The sequence below is a fragment of the Lynx rufus genome, unplaced genomic scaffold (assembly GCF_022079265.1).
Source record: "Lynx rufus isolate CCGP_SWC_20201006 ecotype Redwood Valley unplaced genomic scaffold, mLynRuf1.p SCAF_1, whole genome shotgun sequence".
NCBI lineage: Eukaryota > Metazoa > Chordata > Mammalia > Carnivora > Felidae > Lynx > Lynx rufus.
Window position 1 is genome coordinate 25336722 of NW_025814823.1, and position 20962 is coordinate 25357683.

General features: G+C 47.5%; 2 protein-coding genes across 3 annotated transcripts in view; one reads left to right on the forward strand and one right to left on the reverse strand.

The window, feature by feature from the left end:
- The window catches only part of ERICH6B (glutamate rich 6B), a 56494-nt gene extending 46248 nt beyond the window's left edge, over positions 1 to 10246 (forward strand). The window contains exons 5-11 of the mRNA XM_047074843.1: positions 601 to 752; positions 1592 to 1677; positions 1842 to 1994; positions 4156 to 4381; positions 6646 to 6845; positions 8573 to 8675; positions 10046 to 10246. Coding sequence (XP_046930799.1) covers positions 601 to 752; positions 1592 to 1677; positions 1842 to 1994; positions 4156 to 4381; positions 6646 to 6845; positions 8573 to 8675; positions 10046 to 10246 — 1121 coding nt within the window. The remainder of the gene's footprint in view (positions 1 to 600; positions 753 to 1591; positions 1678 to 1841; positions 1995 to 4155; positions 4382 to 6645; positions 6846 to 8572; positions 8676 to 10045) is intronic.
- Positions 10247 to 11661: 1415 nt separating this feature from the next.
- Positions 11662 to 20962, reverse strand: part of COG3 (component of oligomeric golgi complex 3) — a 73041-nt gene continuing 63740 nt past the window's right edge. For both annotated transcript variants that reach the window (XM_047079928.1, XM_047079923.1), the window contains exons 21-23: positions 19456 to 19583; positions 18086 to 18184; positions 11662 to 13578 (exon numbers count right to left, since the gene is read on the reverse strand). In XM_047079928.1, the coding sequence (XP_046935884.1) occupies positions 13549 to 13578; positions 18086 to 18184; positions 19456 to 19583 (257 nt within the window). In that variant the 3' untranslated portion in view covers positions 11662 to 13548. The remainder of the gene's footprint in view (positions 13579 to 18085; positions 18185 to 19455; positions 19584 to 20962) is intronic.

The following is a 20962-nucleotide window of genomic DNA, read 5'->3' on the forward strand; positions in this document are numbered from 1 at the left end:
TTTGAACATGTTTAGAGTGAAACCCACGGTTAACATCTACATGCATGGGAAACAGCTAAAACAGTATTTTGCAAGAAGTGCTATAGCTTTAAAGGCGTGTATTAAGGAGGAGGAGGAAAACCAACAAGCTCAATATTCAATTCAAGGAATTAGAAAAATAAAATAAAATAATATAGAAAACCGACAGGAGCATATAAATGATCCTAGTAAGACTAAAAACTGATACAATGGAAAACAAAGTGATAGTAGAAGAAGCAAACCAAAAGCTGGTTCTCTGGAAAGACTGGTAAAATCGGCAAATCTTCGAGCAAGGTTTATCCAGGAAAAAAAGAGAGAGAGGAGAGTCATAATAAAAAGAATGAAGACAAGGTCATAACTATAGAGGCAATAGAGGGTTGTTTTTTTTTTTTTTTTTAACACCACATGACAACAATTTTAGGACAATAAATTTGAAAATTTACCTAAAACGAACAACGTCCCGGGAAAATATAATTCACTAAAACTGACTCAAGAAGAAATAAAAAACCCGAGTGATGCCAATGTTATCAGTTGAATTGTATTCCCCTGAAAAGCTCTAAGTCCTAACGCCTGGTGCCTCAGAATGGAACCCTACTTGGAAAATCGGTCTTTTTGGAGGTAGTGAAGACGAGGTCATGCTGAAACGGGTCCCTAATCCAGGACGTCTGCCGTTCTTTCAAGAAGATGGCCGCGTGAAGACACAGACACATGGCGGACACTATGGGACGCTGGAGGTGGACATTGCAGCCATGTGTAGACAAGGCAAGGAGCAACAGGGATCCCAGGTCATCACCAAACCCCAGGAGAGAGGCATGGAAGAAATTCTTCCTCGGAGCCTCCAGAAAGAACCACCCCTGCTGACACCTGGATTTCAGACTTCTGGTCTCCACAACTGTGAAAGAATGAATCTCTGGGGTTTTAAAGTATCCAGTTTGTGTCCCTTTGTTACGGCAGCCTTTGGAAACAAATACAACCAATAACCACTGGAGTCATTGACATAATAGTTTAAAATCTGTGTGGGGGCGCCTGGGTGGCTCAGTCGGTTGAGCGTCTGACTTCGGCTCAGATCATGCTCTCACAGTTCATGGGTTCGAGCCCTGCATCGGGCTCTGTGCTGACGGCTCAGAGCCTGGAGCCTGCTTCGGATTCTGTGTCTCCCTCTCTCTCTCTGCCCCTCCCCCGTTCATGCTCTGTCTCTCTCTCTCTCTCTCTCTCTCTCTCTCTGTCAAAAATAAATAAACATTAAAAATAAATTAAAAATAAAATAAAAATAAAATCTGTGTGTGTGCCTGTGAGTACACACACATACATACACACACACACACACACACACACACACACACACACACACACAGTGATCCATTTCAGCCTCATCACATAGACACGTAAACTGAGGTCCCGAGAGATTTCCTATTCAGAACCCCCAGCAAGATGGTGGTAGCAATGGCTGGGGTAGTGATGGGTGGGCATCCAGAGTGTAAATAGACCCCAAGCACTCTAGTGACAACACTAGACTCTGAATTGGGACAGTCAGCCCCTGTGCGCTTTTCATAAGCTCATCTTCTCTTCCCAGGTGCCTCAAGGTGATGGAAAATTAATTCTCTATCCCAGTGGGACTGTCTTCCAAATTCTCTTTCCTGATGAATCGGGCCAAATACAGTATCCACCGAAGCCCAGGGACACTCATACTGACACATGTGACACCTAAGAAGTTTGTGGTTTGGGGCTGGGGCATGGGTTTTCCTGAGCCCTGCGTCCTCTGCAGGGCTCTCTGCCTTTCCTGGGGGTCCCAAGAGGGTGCTTGTGCCTTAACTGTCTTCCAGCTATCCATCAGGAAAGCTGGCTATGCTCATCCTCAGTACAAAACAGAGAAAGTTCATATATATCATTCTAGAAGACAGTGAAGAAGGTTGTGTCCGGGCCCTTATCAACAACTCTGGCCATGCCACCTTCTACGATGAAAACAAAGCAATCTGGTAAGTTTGGGTCATGAGAGCCACACACCCCTCCCCAAGGAGAAGCAGTGTGGTTAAGGTTTGATTCCCAGGCTGCACAGCTGTCCTCCCGCACTGGGTAAGTCTCTCTCTCTCATTCGCTTGTGAATTTGTTTCTCAGACTCGCACATGTTGCAAAGGGGACGATGGGTATCGTGAGGGCAGCAAGGCAGGTCCCTGACCTCAGGGAAGGCACTCTGTCCTTGGTGCCATTGCTTCCTCGTGCGTGAAACACCGACCACAGACTCACAGTGACCCGTTCCACGGGCTGTATCTCCTCCATGCTTCTTGAGAGTCAAACCTGGTGACAATTGCCTTAGAAAGACCCAGTGCCCCTCTGTTCCAGGTGGCTCAGAGAGGAGGGCGTGGTGAGTGCTTTGGAGTCTCATGTATTGTACACAAAACCAAACTTCTAAATATCTCAGTGCAACTGAACTTAAGTTTCCAATTTAAAAAAAAATTTTTTTTTACATTTTATTCATTTTTGGGAGAGGGAGACAGAGACAGAGCACAAGCAGGGGAGGAGCAGAGAGAGAGAGGGAGACACAGAATCCGAAACAGGCTCCAGGCACTGAGCTGTCAGCACAGAGCCCGACACGGGGCTCGAACTCACGAGCTGTGAGATCATGACCTGAGCCGAAGTCGGACGCTTAACCGACTGAGCCACCCAGGTGCCCCATTAAGTTCCCATTTCTGGCAATAGTGGGAAACTTCATCCTACCAAATCAAGGTAATCCAGCCAATTCAAAATCTTTGTCTACCTTTTTGGGGTAAGTACTCAGTGTTTTCAGGATATCCCACTTCCCTTCCCTACTAAGTGGTCATGGAGTGGGAAATGCATACCATCGTGCATCAACTTTATACTGCTTTTCTTCTTGATAGTCAAAACCAGACTTTTGTTTTTACTTCCAAAAATTTTTTTCACTCTCCCAGACTTGGTTTTTTTTTTTTAATTTTTTTTTTCAACGTTTATTTATTTTTGGGACAGAGAGAGACAGAGCATGAACGGGGGAGGGGCAGAGAGAGAGGGACACAGAATCGGAAGCAGGCTCCAGGCTCTGAGCCATCAGCCCAGAGCCCAACGTGGGGCTCGAACTCCCGGACCGCGAGATCGTGACCTGGCTGAAGTCGGACGCTTAACCGACTGCGCCACCCAGGCACCCCCCAGCCTTGGTTTTTAAGAATATTTTCTTACATATTCTTTAAGTTTTTTTTTTTTTTATTTCTGTGTGTTTGGGGTTTTTCTCCTTTCTTTTTCTCTTTGAGTTTTTTTTTTAAGTTTATTTATTTTGAGATAGACAGAGAGGGAGGGGCAGAGAGAGAGGGAGAGACAGAATCCCCAACAGGTTCCACACCATTCATTAGGGCAGAGCCTAGATCTCATGAACTGTGAGATCATGACCTGAGCTGAGATCAAGAGTTGGACACTGAACCCACTGAGCCACCCAGATGCCTCATTTCCTAGTTGACAACTTTGTTCTCAGAGGTATCTGCCTTGCCCTGGGGGCCTTTTGTGCAGAAATCAACGTCTCAAAGGTAGAAGAAGTTACTGGATGCTAGGTAGCGGGAGCAAGAAACTCAGCCCATTCTCTCAGATCATTACCTGGTGACATTCATTAGGGCCTCTTGTCCCCAGTGACACTCGCTTTCAAGGCCAGAAGAGACCTTAGGGAAATCTAGGAACTACTTTTATTTTCTTGATGAAGAAACTTAGGCTCAGAGAATATATGTGGCTTGTTCAGGGACATACATAAAATTACGGACAAAAAAAGTTTTAGGACATTTGACTTAGCCTCACATAAAGCACTTTTTAAAAATTCTCCAATAAGGCAGGCAAGAGATAACCACATCTTCTCCGGGTCCAAAACCCAAAGGGAAGGATGATGTGCACACTGGGGAAGGGCTGACCCCCACCTTCTGGATTCACATTCTGTCCGTCTGGGGTGGGGCCTGAAGATCTGCATTCCTTAAAAGCTTTCCAGGTGACTGTGCGGGGCGGTGGGTGTGGGAGCCTCCAGGCCAGGAGGAAGGAGAATGGGAAGGAGGCAGGGGAGGGGGGCAGGCCTGCATTCTCCACAGGAGAGGCTCTGCCCCCGCGCACAAGGGCCCAGCGCCATGGTTACCTGATCCCTTCTTGGTCTAGGTTGAGCCTGAGCCAAAACCTGGGCTACTACTTCCCCAAAGGCAAATACCAAAAGGCCTGGAACTGGTGGAATCTGAACCTGCACGTCCACGCGCCGCCCGTCCAGTCCATCGCCTTGAAAATCAACCAGTACATCAAAGTACAAATAAGGAGCCAGGACAAGATCACCTTCTGCTTCAACCACCAACAGAAGCACATCCGCTTAAACCTGGGCACCAAGTACAAGGTAAGGTCCCACCTCCCTCTGCCAGGCTGCTGCCCGCCGGTCCAGGCCACCGGCCTCTCTCTGGGCCACGTTCGGCATCTCTGCAACCGACGGAGAACCGACACGGCCCCCTTCGCTGACCCGATGCTTGACCACAACAGAAGCAATCAGTCACTTCCGAGCCCTTGAGACTTGGAGCCGAGGAGCCGGTCAGCCTCAAAGAGCTCAGACGAGAAAGCAAAGGTGTCAACATTCAGTAGTTCCCCTGACACGACAGCCCCGTCAGTAGGCAGGGACAGACACAAGGGGGAAACCTACGTTCCCAGTCCTGCCGTGGGTATCCTCATCTCTCCTCCCCAAACCACTCATCTTGAAACAAATGAGCACCGGGGAGTTGAGGGTGTGCCGCCCAAGTCGGGCAAGAAAGTAGCCAGATGGATTCGTGTCCTCGGGCTGCCGTAGCAAATTACCACAAATCGGATGGCTTACAACAGGAACTCACCCTCACAGCCCTGGGGACTAGAGGTCTGAAATCCAGGTATCACCAGGGCCACGCTCCCTCTGCAGGCTCTCGGGGAGAGTCCCTCCTTGCCTCTCCCAACCTCTGGTGGCCCCAGGCATTCGCTGGCTTGCTACAGCATCGGTTCAACCCTCCACCCTCACACAGCCTTCTTCTCTGGGTCCGTCTGTGTGTCCAGTCTCCCTCTCCTTTCTTGTGTAAGGACACCCGACGCTGGACTTAGGGCCCACACTAAGTCCTGGATGGCCTCCTACTGAGATCCTTAATGACATCTGCAAAAACCCCGTTTTCAAACACAGCTACCGGTCAGTCTGGGGAGGGGCCTGGAGATCTGCATTCCTTAAAAGCTTGCCAGGCGATGGTGCGGGGCGGTGGGTGTGGGAGCCCCGGGTGCTGGGGATTAGGACTCAGACATAGCTCTCGGGGGCCACAGTTCAACCCACTACAAATGGTGAGTGTGCACCCTGCGGTTCTGACTGTAAGAGGGCAAGAAGGTGGGTTCTCGAGACCCTTCCCCAGGCCCAGAGTGCAGGAGAGGAATAGGGTGTCCTTGTCCCCCGCCCCCACCGGGACCCACACGAGACCCTGCTCTTGCTCCGACTTGCCCTTCACCATGCACAGAAGGCTCTGTTTCCAGACCCACCAGAGAGGCGTTCGAGGTCTCTGAAAGTAGGACTGCCTGTCTGGGGAGAGAGACAGACCGACATGTTTTCCGGGAGGTGAGCAGACAGAGCAGTAGGTTGACGGACAAAGCAACCGAACAGCAGACTCGGGCAAAATGAGGCCGGATGGAATCACTGGAAGGGAGCGGAGGGAATGCGGTGGGTTCGGCTCGCCCAGGACCGAGGTGTTTTCCAACTGGGAAAGGTGGACAGCCAGAAGTGGGCAGCTGGTCACCTGGCCTGGCGAGGCCTGCCATTTGGCACGCTGAATAGTCATGTCCCAACGTCCTCACCTACCCCAGATGTCCCAGAGCGGCCGACCCAGTCCCCCAGCCACCCACTCGGCCCCCACCGCACCGTGCTGATGAGCTAAGGGAGCAGCTAGGTTGGCAGGGTGGGAGGATCCAGGCCGCTGGCCTTCGGACAGTTTTACTGAGGGAGGAGGGCCACAAAAGGAAGCCAGTGCCCAGGAGGAGGGTCAGGTAAAGGCCGGTGTAGGCAGAGTCCAGGAGGCCTGGCGGCCCCAGGGGCTCTGCCAGTGGAGGGTGGGCCCCAAATGAAGCAACTCAGCACACACGTGACTCGTCAGCAGGTCTACCTGCGCCAGGCAGCTGGGGTGTCCTAGGAGGAACACGCCAGCCCGTCCACTTCCTGTGAGGCACCAGGCAGGCCTCCTACACTTCCCGTGCCCATTTTTGTCTGCAAAACGGACACCACATCGTTGTAAGGCTTAAATAAGACCCTTCGTGCGACATCTCCCTCCGTGCCCCACCTCGGTAGGAATCCACGGGGAGAAGGCAGACACCCCCAGGAAGGCACAGCCTTTGCAAGGCAGGCCACTTGAGGGCCCGGGAGCCGGCAACCCTTTGGTTTGGGGTCGGGCTTCGGTGTGTCCTCAGCCCACATCTCTGCGGCCAGGTGGCCACAGGCCCAGGCCAATGAGAGACGTACTGCTGGGGGCAAGGCCGGGAGCAGAGCCGTGCCCCTCGGCGAAGTTTCCAGAGAAGGCTTGGTCTTGGCCAACAGGGGGCCTGATCCTGGGGTGGAAATCACGATGCCTGGGCAGCATTTATGCTCACCCAGCCTTCTCTGAATTCCCACAGTCCATAACCCCGGAGGTGCTGAGTGAAATGAGGCAGAAAGCAATCCTGGAGGTAGAATGTGGTTCAGCGGCCCGGAAGATGCAGATCCTCCTGGGAAAAATGAGTAGGATCCTGAATTTCCTGACCATCCCTGATTTGGAAAACTTCATAGCGGCTGCCAGTTCCTTGGCAGGAGGCAACATGAAACGAAAGGAGAAATCGTACCTCCCAGACTAGGACAGCCACCAGCTGGTGACCGGCCACCTCCCCCCCCACCCCCCGCCAGCATCCGCTGAGCGTCTCAGAAAGGTGGAGTCATCAGGAGCGCCAAGGAAAACCCCAAAGCCCTCTTCAGGTCTTCTGAGGGTTGGTTTGTCATTTGGGACTTATCACAGCGCCTCAGTGTGGAAAACCATTTTTCAAGGGGCTAAGAGACTCTGTAGCCGGGCACAGAAAAGACTCGGCCCTGAGCCGATAGCACGAGAAGCACGTCGTTTCGGTAGGCAATACATGTCAACACCCGCCCCGCTCGCTTCCACTGGTCACTTCCACGCGGAAGTTCTGTTGCGGCCTACTTGGGTTGACTCAGGACACAGACGGACTCAAAGCCGGCCTCTCCCAGCTGGCTGCATCAGGAGGCCACTCTTGGTGCAGTCCTGTGTGGTAAGGAAGGGCGGGGCTGTGTCTGGATATCTCTGCGGGGGGAGGGGCAGTTTCTAGAAAAGGGGGACTCAGGGGCCGGACAGCCCCCTACCGTGTGCCTTTCATACATCCCTGGGGTACCCCAGCTCCCCAGGATGACCTCCGCTGCAGCTTAAACCAAGACTGGATAGGAAACCCCTTCCTCCCAGCCAGCCTGGCAAGGGGCCAGTGAGCCATCCCCCTGCTGCCACAGTGACACCAGAGCCCCACCTTCGCAGCCCGGCTTCCCTGCTGATCTCACCCCGCCTGCCACCAACCTTCACCGAAGTCCTCATCACCCCGAACCATGACAACTGGAAGAGAGGGCTGGCAGTGGGGGCCGTGCACGGTCACTCCCACCATCCGCCATACCTTGTCGGCAGATGGTATCATCAGCTAAAACAACAGTCGCCTGGTGGCAAGGTCACGAGCCACAAATGACACCAGCACCGTAGCAGCCGCCCGTGCAAGCCCGCGTCAGCGTTTGACGTGCCCTGTTGGTTCTGCGCCCATGCTCAGGGCGCACAGAAGCCCTTTTTCCAGCAGGCATTAGAGACCTAAGTTGGTCTGGGCAGCCGCCAAGTTCCCCCAGGCTCGTGGTGGCTGTGGCTCAGAGCCGGCCCCCGTGTCCCCCGCCCCCCGCCCCCCCATCCTCCACGGGACTGGAGGCAGGCCGCCAGGGCATCGAAGGCATCCGTGCCCTGGGATCAGCCGGCCCCAGCTAGCTATGGGACCCCGGGCAAGTTCGCAGGCCCCCCCCCCCGTGACTGTTTCCTCATCTGTAATAGGAGGACGACCACAGAGCTCACCTCCCAGTTACACACCGGGGATGAGAGGCGTCAGTGTCGGCAAAGCACCCCGCTCCGTGCTGCTCCGTGTGGGGGGCTCCCCATCAGCGGCCGGGCCCTCGCCCGGATCTTTCTCCTTTCGCAAACCTGACAGCACTCTTCCACTAATGCAGAGCTTGGAAACAGGTGGCCTCGCAGAGGCGTTTCGTCTGGTCAGCCCCATTTTAACGTATCCCGTTGCCAACAGTTCAAAGACCAGAGATTTCACACGGAAGTATGGATTTCCGGCCCCTCCGTGCCGGTGTTACCCAAGAGCGGACACAACGGCACGGCCATCAGGGACTACCTTCCTCAGGGAACGCGAATCACCTCCCAGACCGGGAGGGAAACGAGGCGACCCGCCAGCCGGCCGGCCACGCGGCAGAGCCAGATCCACAACCCCCCCCCCCCCACAATGTGCGCCAGCGCTGTCCTCGCAGAGGCCACGCGCCGGGTGCCTTCCACCTCGGACACTTACTGTCGCAGGCCTCTGGCGGCTGGAGGTCCCGGATGAAGGGCTTCCCTCCGAAGGCAGGAGGCGAGGTTGTGTTCTGGCCCCGCCCAGCTTCTAGTGGGTCCTCCTGGGCTTCTAGTGGGTCCTCGGCAAGGCTGGAGCAAGCACCTGGCGGGTGTGTGTGTGTGTGTCCGTCTCCTTTTTTATACGAGCACCTGGGCTTCTAGTGGGTGTGTGTTTGTGTGTGTGTTTCCCCTTTTTTATACGAGCACCGCCTGGCGGGTGTGTGTGTGTGTGTGAGATTCCCCTTTTTTATAGGAGCACCTGGCAGGTGTGTGTGTGTGTGTGTGTGTGTATGATTCCCCTTTTTTATATGGACACCAGTCACACTGGATGAGGGGCCTGATCTACTCGGGTATGGCCTCATCTTGACTAATCATGTCTACAACAACCCTATTTCCAAATAAGGTCCCGTTTCCAGTCCTACGGGGTGGGGGGGGGGGGAGGACTTCAACACAGGAATGTAGGGGGAGGGGGACACAATTCAACCGGTGACACACTCTCTGCCTCCCCCCGGGGCCCCTTCCAGACCCTCACCTTCCAGAGAGGGCAAATTCTGACTTATTATCATTTTATCTTCAGTGACTTGTGGGGGGAAAGGTACTTCCCTGGGAAATGAAAATGAACTGAGTTGGTCCCTTTATGCACACCAACCCGCTCGGTTACACACAAGGGTCTCCTCACGAGTACCATAAGGGGTGCGCACACACCCCAAGGCAAATGGAGCCTCGTGCGCTGCCCACAAAATTACAAATTCAGTAACTAATGAGGTCGTGCAACAGACACACACTGAGCACCTGCCATGTGCTCAGGGTCCAAAGAGAAAAGAACAGGTTGTCTGCCCCCAGGGGGATTACCGTGCGGGCATCAGAGCAGCAAGCAAGAGCAAAACAGCGTAACCGTTCCTTTGTGGTGGAGCACAGCAAAGCAGAGTCCCCTGGGTGAGAGGGACGGGGTCACAGAATGAAGGGGGGGTGGCGGTGGGGGCACACGCTGGGGGCCCACGGGAGAGCTGACGGCCTGTGCAGGGACCTGGGGAGAGTGGGCATCTGGGGCAGACCTGAATAGAGCACGTGGAGACATGGTGGGGCGGTATCTTTCCTTGGCTGTCCAACCTCCAGCCTCTACCGAAGGAAATCCCCGCTTGTGAGTGGCTCTGGGGGGCAGCCGCGCCCTGCCTCCCACTACAGAAGCTTTGTGAACAGGGTTGCATCAGTCAGGGTCCAGGCGGGACACAAGCCGCGCCGGTAATCTGAACGATCTGAACGGAGAAAATGTAGTATAAAGGATTAACCAGCTGACGCTAAACGAGAACCCAAAGAGAACTCAGAAAAGCAGGAAGAGCAGATGCAAGGCCCGGGTTCCCACCCCCTCCCCGCCTCCGCTCCCCTCTCTGCAGAGGAGCCCAGCGGCGAACCAAGAACCTGGAGGGGCCCCCACCAGCACCAAGGGGGAGGCCGGCCGCCCCCGTTGGCTGGTGGGGAATTTCACCGCAGTGCTGCACGCTTCCTACTTGGAGACCAAGAAAGCTCAAGAAATCTCCCTAGAGAGCGAGCGCCGCCAGCCTCCCAAGCACTGTCACTGCCTCAGCTGCGTGTAGACGGAAAATAACACACCAGAAACAGGAGGCCCCTTCCCCTGGGAAGCCTAACCCTGCACCCGCTGGCAAAGGAGGAATGTTCTCAGGGTCCAGCTCCCGAGTCTAAAAGAGGGGCCGGGGCGCCTGGGTGGCTCAGTCGGTTAAGCGTCCAACTTCAGTTCAGGTCATGATCTCGTGGTCCGTGAGTTCGAGCCCCGCATCAGGCTCTGGGCTGATGGCTCAGAGCCTGGAGCCTGTTTCCGATTCTGTGTCTCCCTCTCTCTCTGCCCCTCCCCCGTTCATGCTCTGTCTCTCTCTGTCCCAAAAATAAATAAACGTTAAAAAATAAATAAATAAATAAAAATAAAAAATAAATAAAAAATAAATAAATAAATAAATAAAAAAATAAAAGAGGGGCCAAAAAAAGGTGGATGTGGAGCTGAGAGGCAATAAATCAGTAGGAACTGGGACAGACAGACACTGTCGTCCCGAGCTTGCCCAAGAGGAAGCAGCTGTGACGACGCCCAGTCCAGGACCCTACCACTGCCGTGGGCTGGACCAGCTCCTTCGGTTTTGAAAAAAACATGTAGATCTGTGATGTTTCCGGTTCCTGTCCCTCTGGCCCTCCAGCCTCTGGTCTGTCCGAGTCCCCCATCTCCTTCCAACAGAGCCCTTTCCTGCCCAAGTGAGACAGCGGCGTCTTCTGTGCGCGCCCTCAAGGAGCGGGCAGATCTGGAGGAAGGGTAGGGAGGAGGCGAGGCCAGCCGGACAGAGGCGCAGAAGACAGACAAGGCCATCAGAAGACAGACAAGCTAGTGGAGCCACCACCAGGAACAGGCGCTCCAGGGAGGGAGCAATGAAGTCCCTCTCTTCCGAGAAGCAACATTCTCTCACCAACGTACCTCTCTGAAAACTAAGGTTGACTATTCTTTCTTGTAACCTGATAAACAGCAGAGGGGAATCTAAAGATACAGGGTTGTTAAGCCAGGGGCAAAATACAGACTTTTTACTGCTACTTCAATAACACTAAATTTCAACACGACTACTTGTGCTAATGGTATTCAGGAAATTGGCAGTTTTGCAAACAAAGAAAAAAATTATCTTTCAACTGATGAAACATATTAAGATGCTTCAAAAATGTCTTTCCACAATAATTATCTTACTAAAAGATCGACACAGTATAAGTAAACTGAGGAAATCTGAAGAGATTGGTGGAGCGTACCAATGTCAATATTCTGCTTGTGATAATGCGTTCTACCTTCACACGATGTTCCCGTTGGGAGAAACTTCTCCCACTACTATTTCTCATAACTGCATGTGAATCACAAGCTACCTCACTAAAAACTTCAATCGAAAAATATTTTTAAAAAGAATCCATGCACATTACAGACATGTAAGGACAAAGTAGGAAGCGAAAATCTTTATTTTTAAAAAAATTCACATTTATTAAAAACAGCGATTTCTAGCCAAATAATATAAAGCATTTTAAATTAATTATTTGAAAGTATGTACACTCTTTGTATAAGTAAACACTTGAAACTGTACAGATTTAAACAAATATTCATTTAGCAAACAAGTTGGATCGCTACCACCTACTTAGCACTTTGTAAGATGTTCGAGTGTTTCAGGAATAAAAGATTCAAAATACAAGAATGAGTGCCATCAAATATTTTTATCCTTAAGTAGAACACAACTTGTTCTGTACATCAGATTAAATCAGTCACAGTAATGTACAATAATCATGCCCTCATTTCTTTGGAAAGGTTATTAAAAAATCAAATGTACATATAATACAGAAAACGGGATACTTTACAGTTTATTTCATTAGACATGTATTTAAAATAGTAAGTGGAAGTAAATATAATCTTCCTGCATCATTCATTTCATGTCAAAGAATGAATATGGACCCTCTTCACCTCTTTCCTTCCCAAAATAGACTGCTAAGCTCTATCAAGCCACATTCGTCACCAATTTAAACAGAGGTGAAAAACAAGTGACCTGTTTAAAATGACAGACATCGGGATATGCAACCTATCTACACACCGCGAGTCTGCTTGAAGGGGATGAGAAATGCCCTACGGTCCTGCAGAATGAGGTCTGCTGGCTACATTCCAGAACCCTCATCAGTGTTCTACTCCTAGATAGTGTTTGAATAATTCCCAACTCCTCCTGAACCAAAAAGCAGCCTATCCAATCAGGAAACAGTTTTCAGTAGGAAAACTCAGAGATGTGCATAATTTATGTGATGATCCCCGACAGAGTACGGGAGATGTCAAGGGGTGGGCCACCTTCATCCTCCTGGTCTCGGTTAGTAGAACGTTTCCTGCTGTAGCAGGGCTAGAGGCCCACCGGCCTGGGGCCCAGCACAGCCAATGAACGGATGCACGGGACACGGAGGTGTTCACTTTTCCAAGAGCTACTAAAACCGAAGGCAGTGCACAGAAAGCTGGTGACCCTAACCTTCGTGCACGAGACGCACTATTCATCAGGTTTCCTTCTCTCCCCGACGTGCCGGATTTAAGCCACCTTAATTGGTACTTCCCACTCGCAAACACAGACTATTGCACCGTGAAGATTCTCATTAAAGATACGGCACATCTCTATTGTAGGGAGGCGCCAGGCCCTGCTTTTGAACGTTTCTGCACCTAAGCAGTTCAAGGAGTACAGACACTGGGACCTTACACGGAGTCCTTGCATCTTGAAACTACCTCACATCAAACACGCAGAAAAGATAACACCCCAAATTCCCAGGAAAGCAGAGTGTGTTCTCAGATGCATCCAATCTACCTCAAACTAAACTTCAAAGTGATAGGAGAAACATTACATTAAATAGAGTGTAGAAATGAGATTTCTGGAAGTAAAAAAAATAGCCTCTGTGGAATGTTCAGTGGCTCAAAGTGTTGCAGTGTTTCAGGCTTTAATAAACTTTACTCTTAGAAGCTTTCTAATTAACTGTATTTCTATAAAGTTCTTCTTCGCGCCCCTTACTGTAACCGATTTTCATTGCACGTCGTTTGCTAAGAACCATTTCACTGCGTGCCCACCACAGCTACCCCGAAAAACTCCCGTTTCTCGTGACCATTTAAAGAAGGCAGTTCTCACACGCCTAGATTAATCTTTGGCATTGTGATGTTTTTAAAAGGGAAACACCAATCTTTCCAACACTCTGCTTATTTTTCATTCTGTAGTCAGCACTGAGCAGCGCACCTGCGTGGTTCTCGGGGACATTCCCACAGACAGTTCCTCGGTGTCCTGCAGGCTGCCAGACTTCCCAGCCCGCTCCAACCGGACAGACATCGGCACGCACGGCCCGCCGGGCCTGGTTATTTAGAAACGGACAGTAGAAGGTTCAGCTGAAAAGCAAAGTGAAGGGCTATGTTAGTTCTGCTGTAGAACATCACACTCAAAAACGTTGCTCAGATCCTCAAATCAGAATGAGAGGAAAAACAAACAAAAAACAAGAATGAGAGAAAAAGCCTCAGAGTTTTAAGAAGCCAAACGAACGTGGCTGGACCCACAATGCTGTTCTGATTTCTAAAGCAGCCGCGGGGCAGCGGGCTTTGTGGCGGCCTGTGAAGGGTCACCGAATCAAACTTATTTAGAATCCAATGAAAATGACAAGGAAAAAAACCCTATATCCTAACCCTGACAAGGGATAGAAATAAATCTAATCAGTTTCACCTTTTTCTGTGCAGAGTGTATTGTGGGAAGCGCTGTATATAAGCTGAATTTTGTGAGTGACTATTTTAAATGCATAAGAACAGGCCTGAGGAGTGAATTTCAGCTCACACGCAAACTCTGCCTGACCCCTGGAGCACCCTGCCCACCCGGTAAAGGAGGGCGTGACACGGAGCAGCCCCCAAGGACAACCAGAGAAACCGACACACCGTGGGGCGGGGCAGGGGGACTGCAGTCTGCACATGGACAATCTGTCAGCCGGGCGAGAAGACTTGCGGTTAAATGAACTCGGCAAGGAACCCTTCCACACAGGACAAACTGTTTCAGTAATCAAAATAATTGTCCCTTAATCTCTTCTATAAACTTGCACTTCCGGTGAGAGGGATGCAAAATAACCGCTGTGTTTTTCCTGCCAAAAATACAAAACCTCAATCTAATCATGACGGAACAGACGACACCAAATAAAGGGATATTAACTGGCCTGTCATGGTCAACAAAGCCAAAAAGGGGCACTTGGGTGGCTCAGTCGGTTAAGCATCTGACTGGCTCAGGTCATGATCTCATGGTTCATGAGTTCGAGCCCCACTTTGGGTAAGCTCCCCTTCTCTCTTCTCTCTGCCCTTGCTCACTTGCGCCCTCTCTCTCACACAAAAAAATAAATACACACACACGCACACACACACACACAAAGCCCAAAAGGCTGAAGAGCTGCTCCAGGTTAAAAGAAACTAAAGAGAAGTGACACCTGAAAGCAACATCTGGGCTGGACCCCAGACCAGGAGAGACGTATCTATAAAGGACATTACTGGGACAACTGAAGAAATCTGATTATGGACTGTCAATTAGATAATAGTATCAATGTTATATTTCCTATTTTGATCACTGCGTGGGGGTAGAGTCAAAGAATTCCTTGTTCTTGGGAAATACACAACCATTTCCAAGTAAAGGAGCACAGTGTCTCCCAACTTCCTCTCAAATTGCTTAAAAGAGGGGTGGAGTGGGAGGGGAAGGGAGAAAACTAAAGATAAAGCAAATGGAGGAAAATGTAAACAACTGGGTAAAGTTCCATATTACCAATATTACCATAAGGAATATTACCTTATTCCTATAAGTTTGAAATTACAACAAAAAAAAGTTACCCCCAAAATCTGTGTGCTATATATTGGATCTTAAGAAAACAGGGCACAAACATTCCATTTACAGGGAATTTTTTTTTTTTTTAAGTAACCTCTACACCCAACATGAGGCTTGAACTCATGACTCCGAAAACCAAGAGTCAGTCATACACTCTAGCAACTGAGCCGGCGAGGTGCTCCCCAATGGGCAACAGTAAGCCAGAGGGTTCCCTCCAGCAACAATCCAAGACTCTGGTTCCTACCTTGTGCGTAACTCAGCCAAGCTACTTAACCTTTCAGGACCACGGCTTCTTTATCGATAAAATGGGGCAAATATAGGGGAGTCAAGTGAAGATCAAATAAGATAATATATATCAAATGCTTAGAATAGTGCTTGGCAGCAGTCAGTAATATCAGCTATTATTATTATTATTTATTATTATTTTTATCTAGAAAAGGTTAATGGTTCTAAAAGAGGATCCAGGCACAGAATGATGGGTCTCTATCAGTGTTTTTTCAAACTGTAGGTGGCGACCTACTGGTATCTCATGAAACCAATGTAGCAGTTCATCAAGAGAACACTGAACAAAGGCAGAGCAAAGCAACTGAGTTGTCCCTAAGAGTGATTATCTACCACAGAACTTTTAAGTTACAAACATACACATACACTAACGTGTGCATCCTGCCTGCAGGAGTCTAGTGGGAGCGCAGAGTCTGCATGTTTTAGGCAAGCCCCACCTGGCTACCCAACACCCACATTCACGCCGCTGGACACAACTGGAGGAAAACCAGTCAACCATGCTGAATGGTCTCTCTTGGATCCTTAACCACGGAACTCAAATGAGCCTGCCTCCTCCCTTTTAATGATGACCCTGCTTCCCATTTCACTCACAAACATGAAGCCATCAGATGAGAACTTCTATGAGGTCCTATCCTGTCCACCACCTCCCACGTGTGCCCAAACACTCAGTTGTCTTTCCTTTCATGACCGAACACCCCATACCTATGAACTAACAAAGGCTCCACCCTCCAAGTTCCGTCCCCCACTTCGCCACTCAAGGGCATTTTTTCCAGCATCATTTTCTCCCTTTCTCTGGATCCTCATGAATATACAAACATGCATTTTCCCCCATCTTTAAAAGAAAAAAAAAAAAAAAAGGAAAGATAATCCAGTAACAAATAATATTTATTTATAAGGTAAAGGAAGGAAAAGCTGGAGGGGACTGAAAGGAAAGCAGGACGTCTCCAATTCTACCTTATTCTAGAATTCTGACTTGGGAACCATGTAAGTAGTTTATATAATAAAAAAAATTAAATCAAAGTGGTGGAAAAAACCTAACTATATCAAATTAGTAGTATAATCACACAGCACATAATTACTTCAAACGATTTATAAAAGAAGTATTTTAACTAAAATCCTGGAACCATAGACTCAGCTTTTTAAAATATGACCCATCTATCCATATAAAGGAATATATAAAGCCATAAAAAAAATAAAGTTCTGATACATGCTAAAACATGGAAGACTCTTAAAAACATTCTGGTAATAGAAAGAAGCCAGTCCTAACAGGAAACATGCTGTATGATTCCATTTAATGAAATATACAGAATGGGCAAATCCATAGAGACAAAAAGTAAATTATAGAAGGTGGAGGAACAGGGAATCTGCTAATGGGTATGAGGTTTCTTTTGGGAGGGCATGAAAATGTTCTGGAATTAGATAGTGGTGATGGTTGTACAACTTAGTGAATATACTAAAAGCCAATGAAATGTCCACTTTAAAAGGGTGCATTTTATGGCATAGGAGTTCTATCTCAATTTTTAAAAGACCCCATTTCTCCTCCAGCTACAACTTTTCTCTCCCAACGTGTTAAAACCCCGTGAAAGACTCACCCACACTCACTGCCTACAGTCCTTCACCCAACTCTCCACCCACTCTGATTAGGTTCCCAGAGCTTCTAGTCCTTACACATATAAAACCTGTAAGCTATACCAAACTTAAAACCAGAAACAAAATACCCTCCTTAGTACCAGCCTACTCTAATACATAACACATGCTCAATAAAAACTTGCTGGCTAAACTGAATAATATACTATTCATATATATATACTATGAATATACTATTCATATATATAATATACTATTCATATACTATATGAATAATAGTAAACACAGACTGAGCTCTATATTCAGTTCTTTAAACTTAGAAGTGTTTCATTCTCTCTCCCTAACATCGAATCCCTAAAATAACTTTTTTTCATTTGAAATGTGGGCCTCATTTCATGCATACTTCAAATAAAATTATTTAAAAACTTAAATAGCATTATTTGAATTTTCACAAACAGTTCATTCATGTTAAACACAGCAACGTTCAATATCAGAAAGGATTAAAAAGCAAAATTATAAAGCCATCACCAAAAAACTGAGACAGCAACTCAAAGTTTGAATTCCTGCTCATCAGAATAAAACAGTGTACAATTTTTACTTTTTTGAGACAGAGAGCAAGCATGCACGGGGGAGGGGCAGAGGGAGAGGGGGGGAGGGGGGGGGGAGAATCTTAAGCAGGCTCCATACCCAGCATGGAGCCCGTCGTGGGGCTCAGTCTCCTATCCATGAGATCATGACCTGAGCCAAAATCAAGAGTCAGACACTTAACTGACTGAGCCACCCTAGGTACCCCAGTAATGTATAATTTTTTTAATTAAAATTAAAAACATAGTTACTCAAAGACATTATCTATTCAAGTAAAACAACCAAGAAGGAATAAAAGTAACAAGGATCAAAAAAAAATTTTTTTTTTTGAAAAGGGGCACCTGGGTGGCTCAGTTGGTTGAGCATCCGACTTCAGCTCAGGTCATGATCTCACAGTTCATGAGTTCAAGCCCCGCATTGGGCTCTGTGCTGACAGCTCAGACCCTGGAGCTTGCTTCCGATCCTGTGTCTCCCTCTCTCCCCCACTCCGCCTGCCTGTCCCCCACTCTCACTTTGTCTCACTCTGTCTCTCAAAAATAAATAAATGTAAAAAAAAAAAAAAAAAGTAACAAGGATCTTCTGATGATGGATTACCTGTTCCATAGAAGGACAAGCAATGATCTGGGTATCTTCAGGGCTAAAATCTTCCTTCAGCAAAACATGGAATTTCTGGAAAACTTGCTGAATATTATTCTTAGAAAGAAGAAGAGGCAATCATATTAAATGAGTCACCGGAAACATGTGGTTGTCTTGAACACGAAGCACCAAGAATGTTAAATCTTTTTAAGTTTTCATTTAAATTCTAGTTAACATACAGTGTGATATTAGTTTCAAGTGTTCTATATAGTGAGTCAACACTTCCATAAACACATACTGCTCATCATGACAACTGTACTCGTTAATCACCATCACCTATTTCACCTGCCTGCCTCCTCTCTGCTAACTATCAGTTTGTTCTCTACAGTTATGTGTCTGTTCCTTGGTCTGCCTCTCTCTAAGAATGCTGAATCTTTTTTTTTTTTAATATTTATTTATTTTGAGAGAGACAGAGCATGCAAGCAGGGGAGGGACAGGGATAGAGGGAGAGAACCCCAAGCAGGCCCTGCACTGTCAGTGCAGAGCCCGATGTGGGGCTCAAACTCACAAACCATGAGATCATGATTTGAGCTGAAATCAACAGTCATACACTTAACCCACTGAGCCACCCAGGCAACCCTCCAAGAATGCTAAATCTTAATGATATTAGCCAAACAGTGGAGGAAATGTATCTTTCATCAGATTACCAAAGACATATAATTTGTACTTAATAATTCACATGCTAGCACAACCTAAGACTTATCAGAATACACTCCCTGGAAAAACTAAACTCTAGTAAGCCGTGTCCCCACCCTACCCCTCCCCAGCTCCCCCCCAAGAACAGTAAGAGCCCCCAGCAGCAATTTCTCACACAAAAGATAATAAAGTTTCCAGATACATAGAATGTACTTTAAAAATCAACCAATGCTTCGGTAAAGAGGTGAGCTCAACACAGAGCTGGAAGTTATGAGCACTAAATTTGCTCTGACATTTAATCCCTGGGTGGCCACTGCAAGCCATTTATTTCCACTACTCACCAGTAAAATGAAGCATAATTCCTGAAATGGTGCTTTCTCAAGTATTGGGCTGCATTCAATGTTAGGGTCTGATGACTTTTTTTTTTTTTTTTTTTTACTAATTTGTACTTTAAGGTCAAAAGTATCTTGTTGCCATAGGTAACATAAAGAACTTAAAACAAAGGTGTGGGGAGGATATAATCAGGCAGGTGCTGGCTTGTAAGCCCTTCAAGAATCACAGTGATCATTAATCAACTTTCCTAGAATCGTATACCAACATTTTTAAATTTCACAGGAAGAAGAAAATAGTAGACACGGCAAGAACCCTTGAAGAGACTGGCCAACATTCAAATAAAATATCACAATACTCACCCTAACAGGTTTAAACAAGATGAACTCTGTATCTTTATTGGATAGGTACAACGACATACTTCTCAAGGTCAGAGGCAGCTTCACTTTTATTGTCTTGTAGGCACTTGCTACAAGCTCACAGACCTTTGCTGGAAAGAATGGACCTTGTTAGTATTACAAAGAAAAAGGGAAGAAACACTTCCATTTTCATTCAGAGGAATAAAGGGAGAGAAAAACGGCCAAAGAAAAGATCTCCATGTGCCCCCCAATTTTCTTCCACTCTTCCTATCTACCAAGTTTAATTACAAGCCCTATAAACATTCACTACGTATCTGCTATATACAAAATTCTACTTCCAAAGGCTGGGGCAGCAAAAGAATTCCCCCAATACCCTTCAGGACACTTATAGGGGCTATAATAGTGTTCCTCTGGAATTCCTAGGTGACAGTTAAGATAAAATAAAAAATTATTTGCAGAGAGACACTAGGAAGAATTACTTATGAATGAGCTTACTCATTTACAGAACTGACTCACAGTAAGAGATGCTCTCTTGTCTTGTGAGATCATCCCAACAATATCCACACATATTTAATGGTAACTAAAAACCCATCTGTTACATTCATATACTGTATTATCAGAAAGGGTACAGAATTCCAGAAGACTGTAACTGACGTAATTACATAGCCCACTGTATAGTGTCTGAAAAGAAATACAAATGAAAAAGAAGAATAGTAATCTGTATGAGGTGATTTAAAAGAGGACACTACCTAGAAAGCTGTAAAGGAAAAGAATGATTAATAATTTCAAAGATGTTCAATTTCACTCATGATTAAAGAAATGTGTATTAAAACAATGGACGGGGCGCTTGGGTGGCTGAGTCAGTTAAGCGTCCAATTCTTGATTTTGACTCAAGTCATGATCCCATGGTTTATGGGATCAAACCACCCCCACCCACCCTATGCTAAGCATGTAGCCTGACTGGGATTCTCTCTCTCTCTCTCTCTCTCTCTCTCTCTCTGCCCCTCCCTGGCAGGCAGACACTCTCCCTCTCTCGCTCTCGCTCTCAAAAACAAACAAACAAGCAAAAAACAATGGAGATATTTTTGGATTGGTAAAAATTACTAAGACTGTGAATATCCACATTTGGTTAAGGGTGTGCAGAAACAGGCCTTCTAGTCCACTGCCCCTGGAGTATATAAATTGGTTCAACCTCTCTAGAGGATATTAGGCAAGGTCTAGCAAAACTGAAAATACACATATACTCTATTGCTTAACACTGCCACTACTAGAAACTTACCTTACGAATATACTTACAAAATACCAAAATACGTGTGTACAGGGACACTTATAAAAGAATGGGTGGGGAAAAAATACTACATACATTATCTATTAATAGAATTATCAAACTGTGCTACAGTGATGCATTCCACACATCCATTAAATAGGATGCACAGAGCTGGATGTGGCGGTATAGAAAGGGCTCCAAGATACAGAATAAGTTAAAAAAAAAAGGGTGGAGGAGAATATA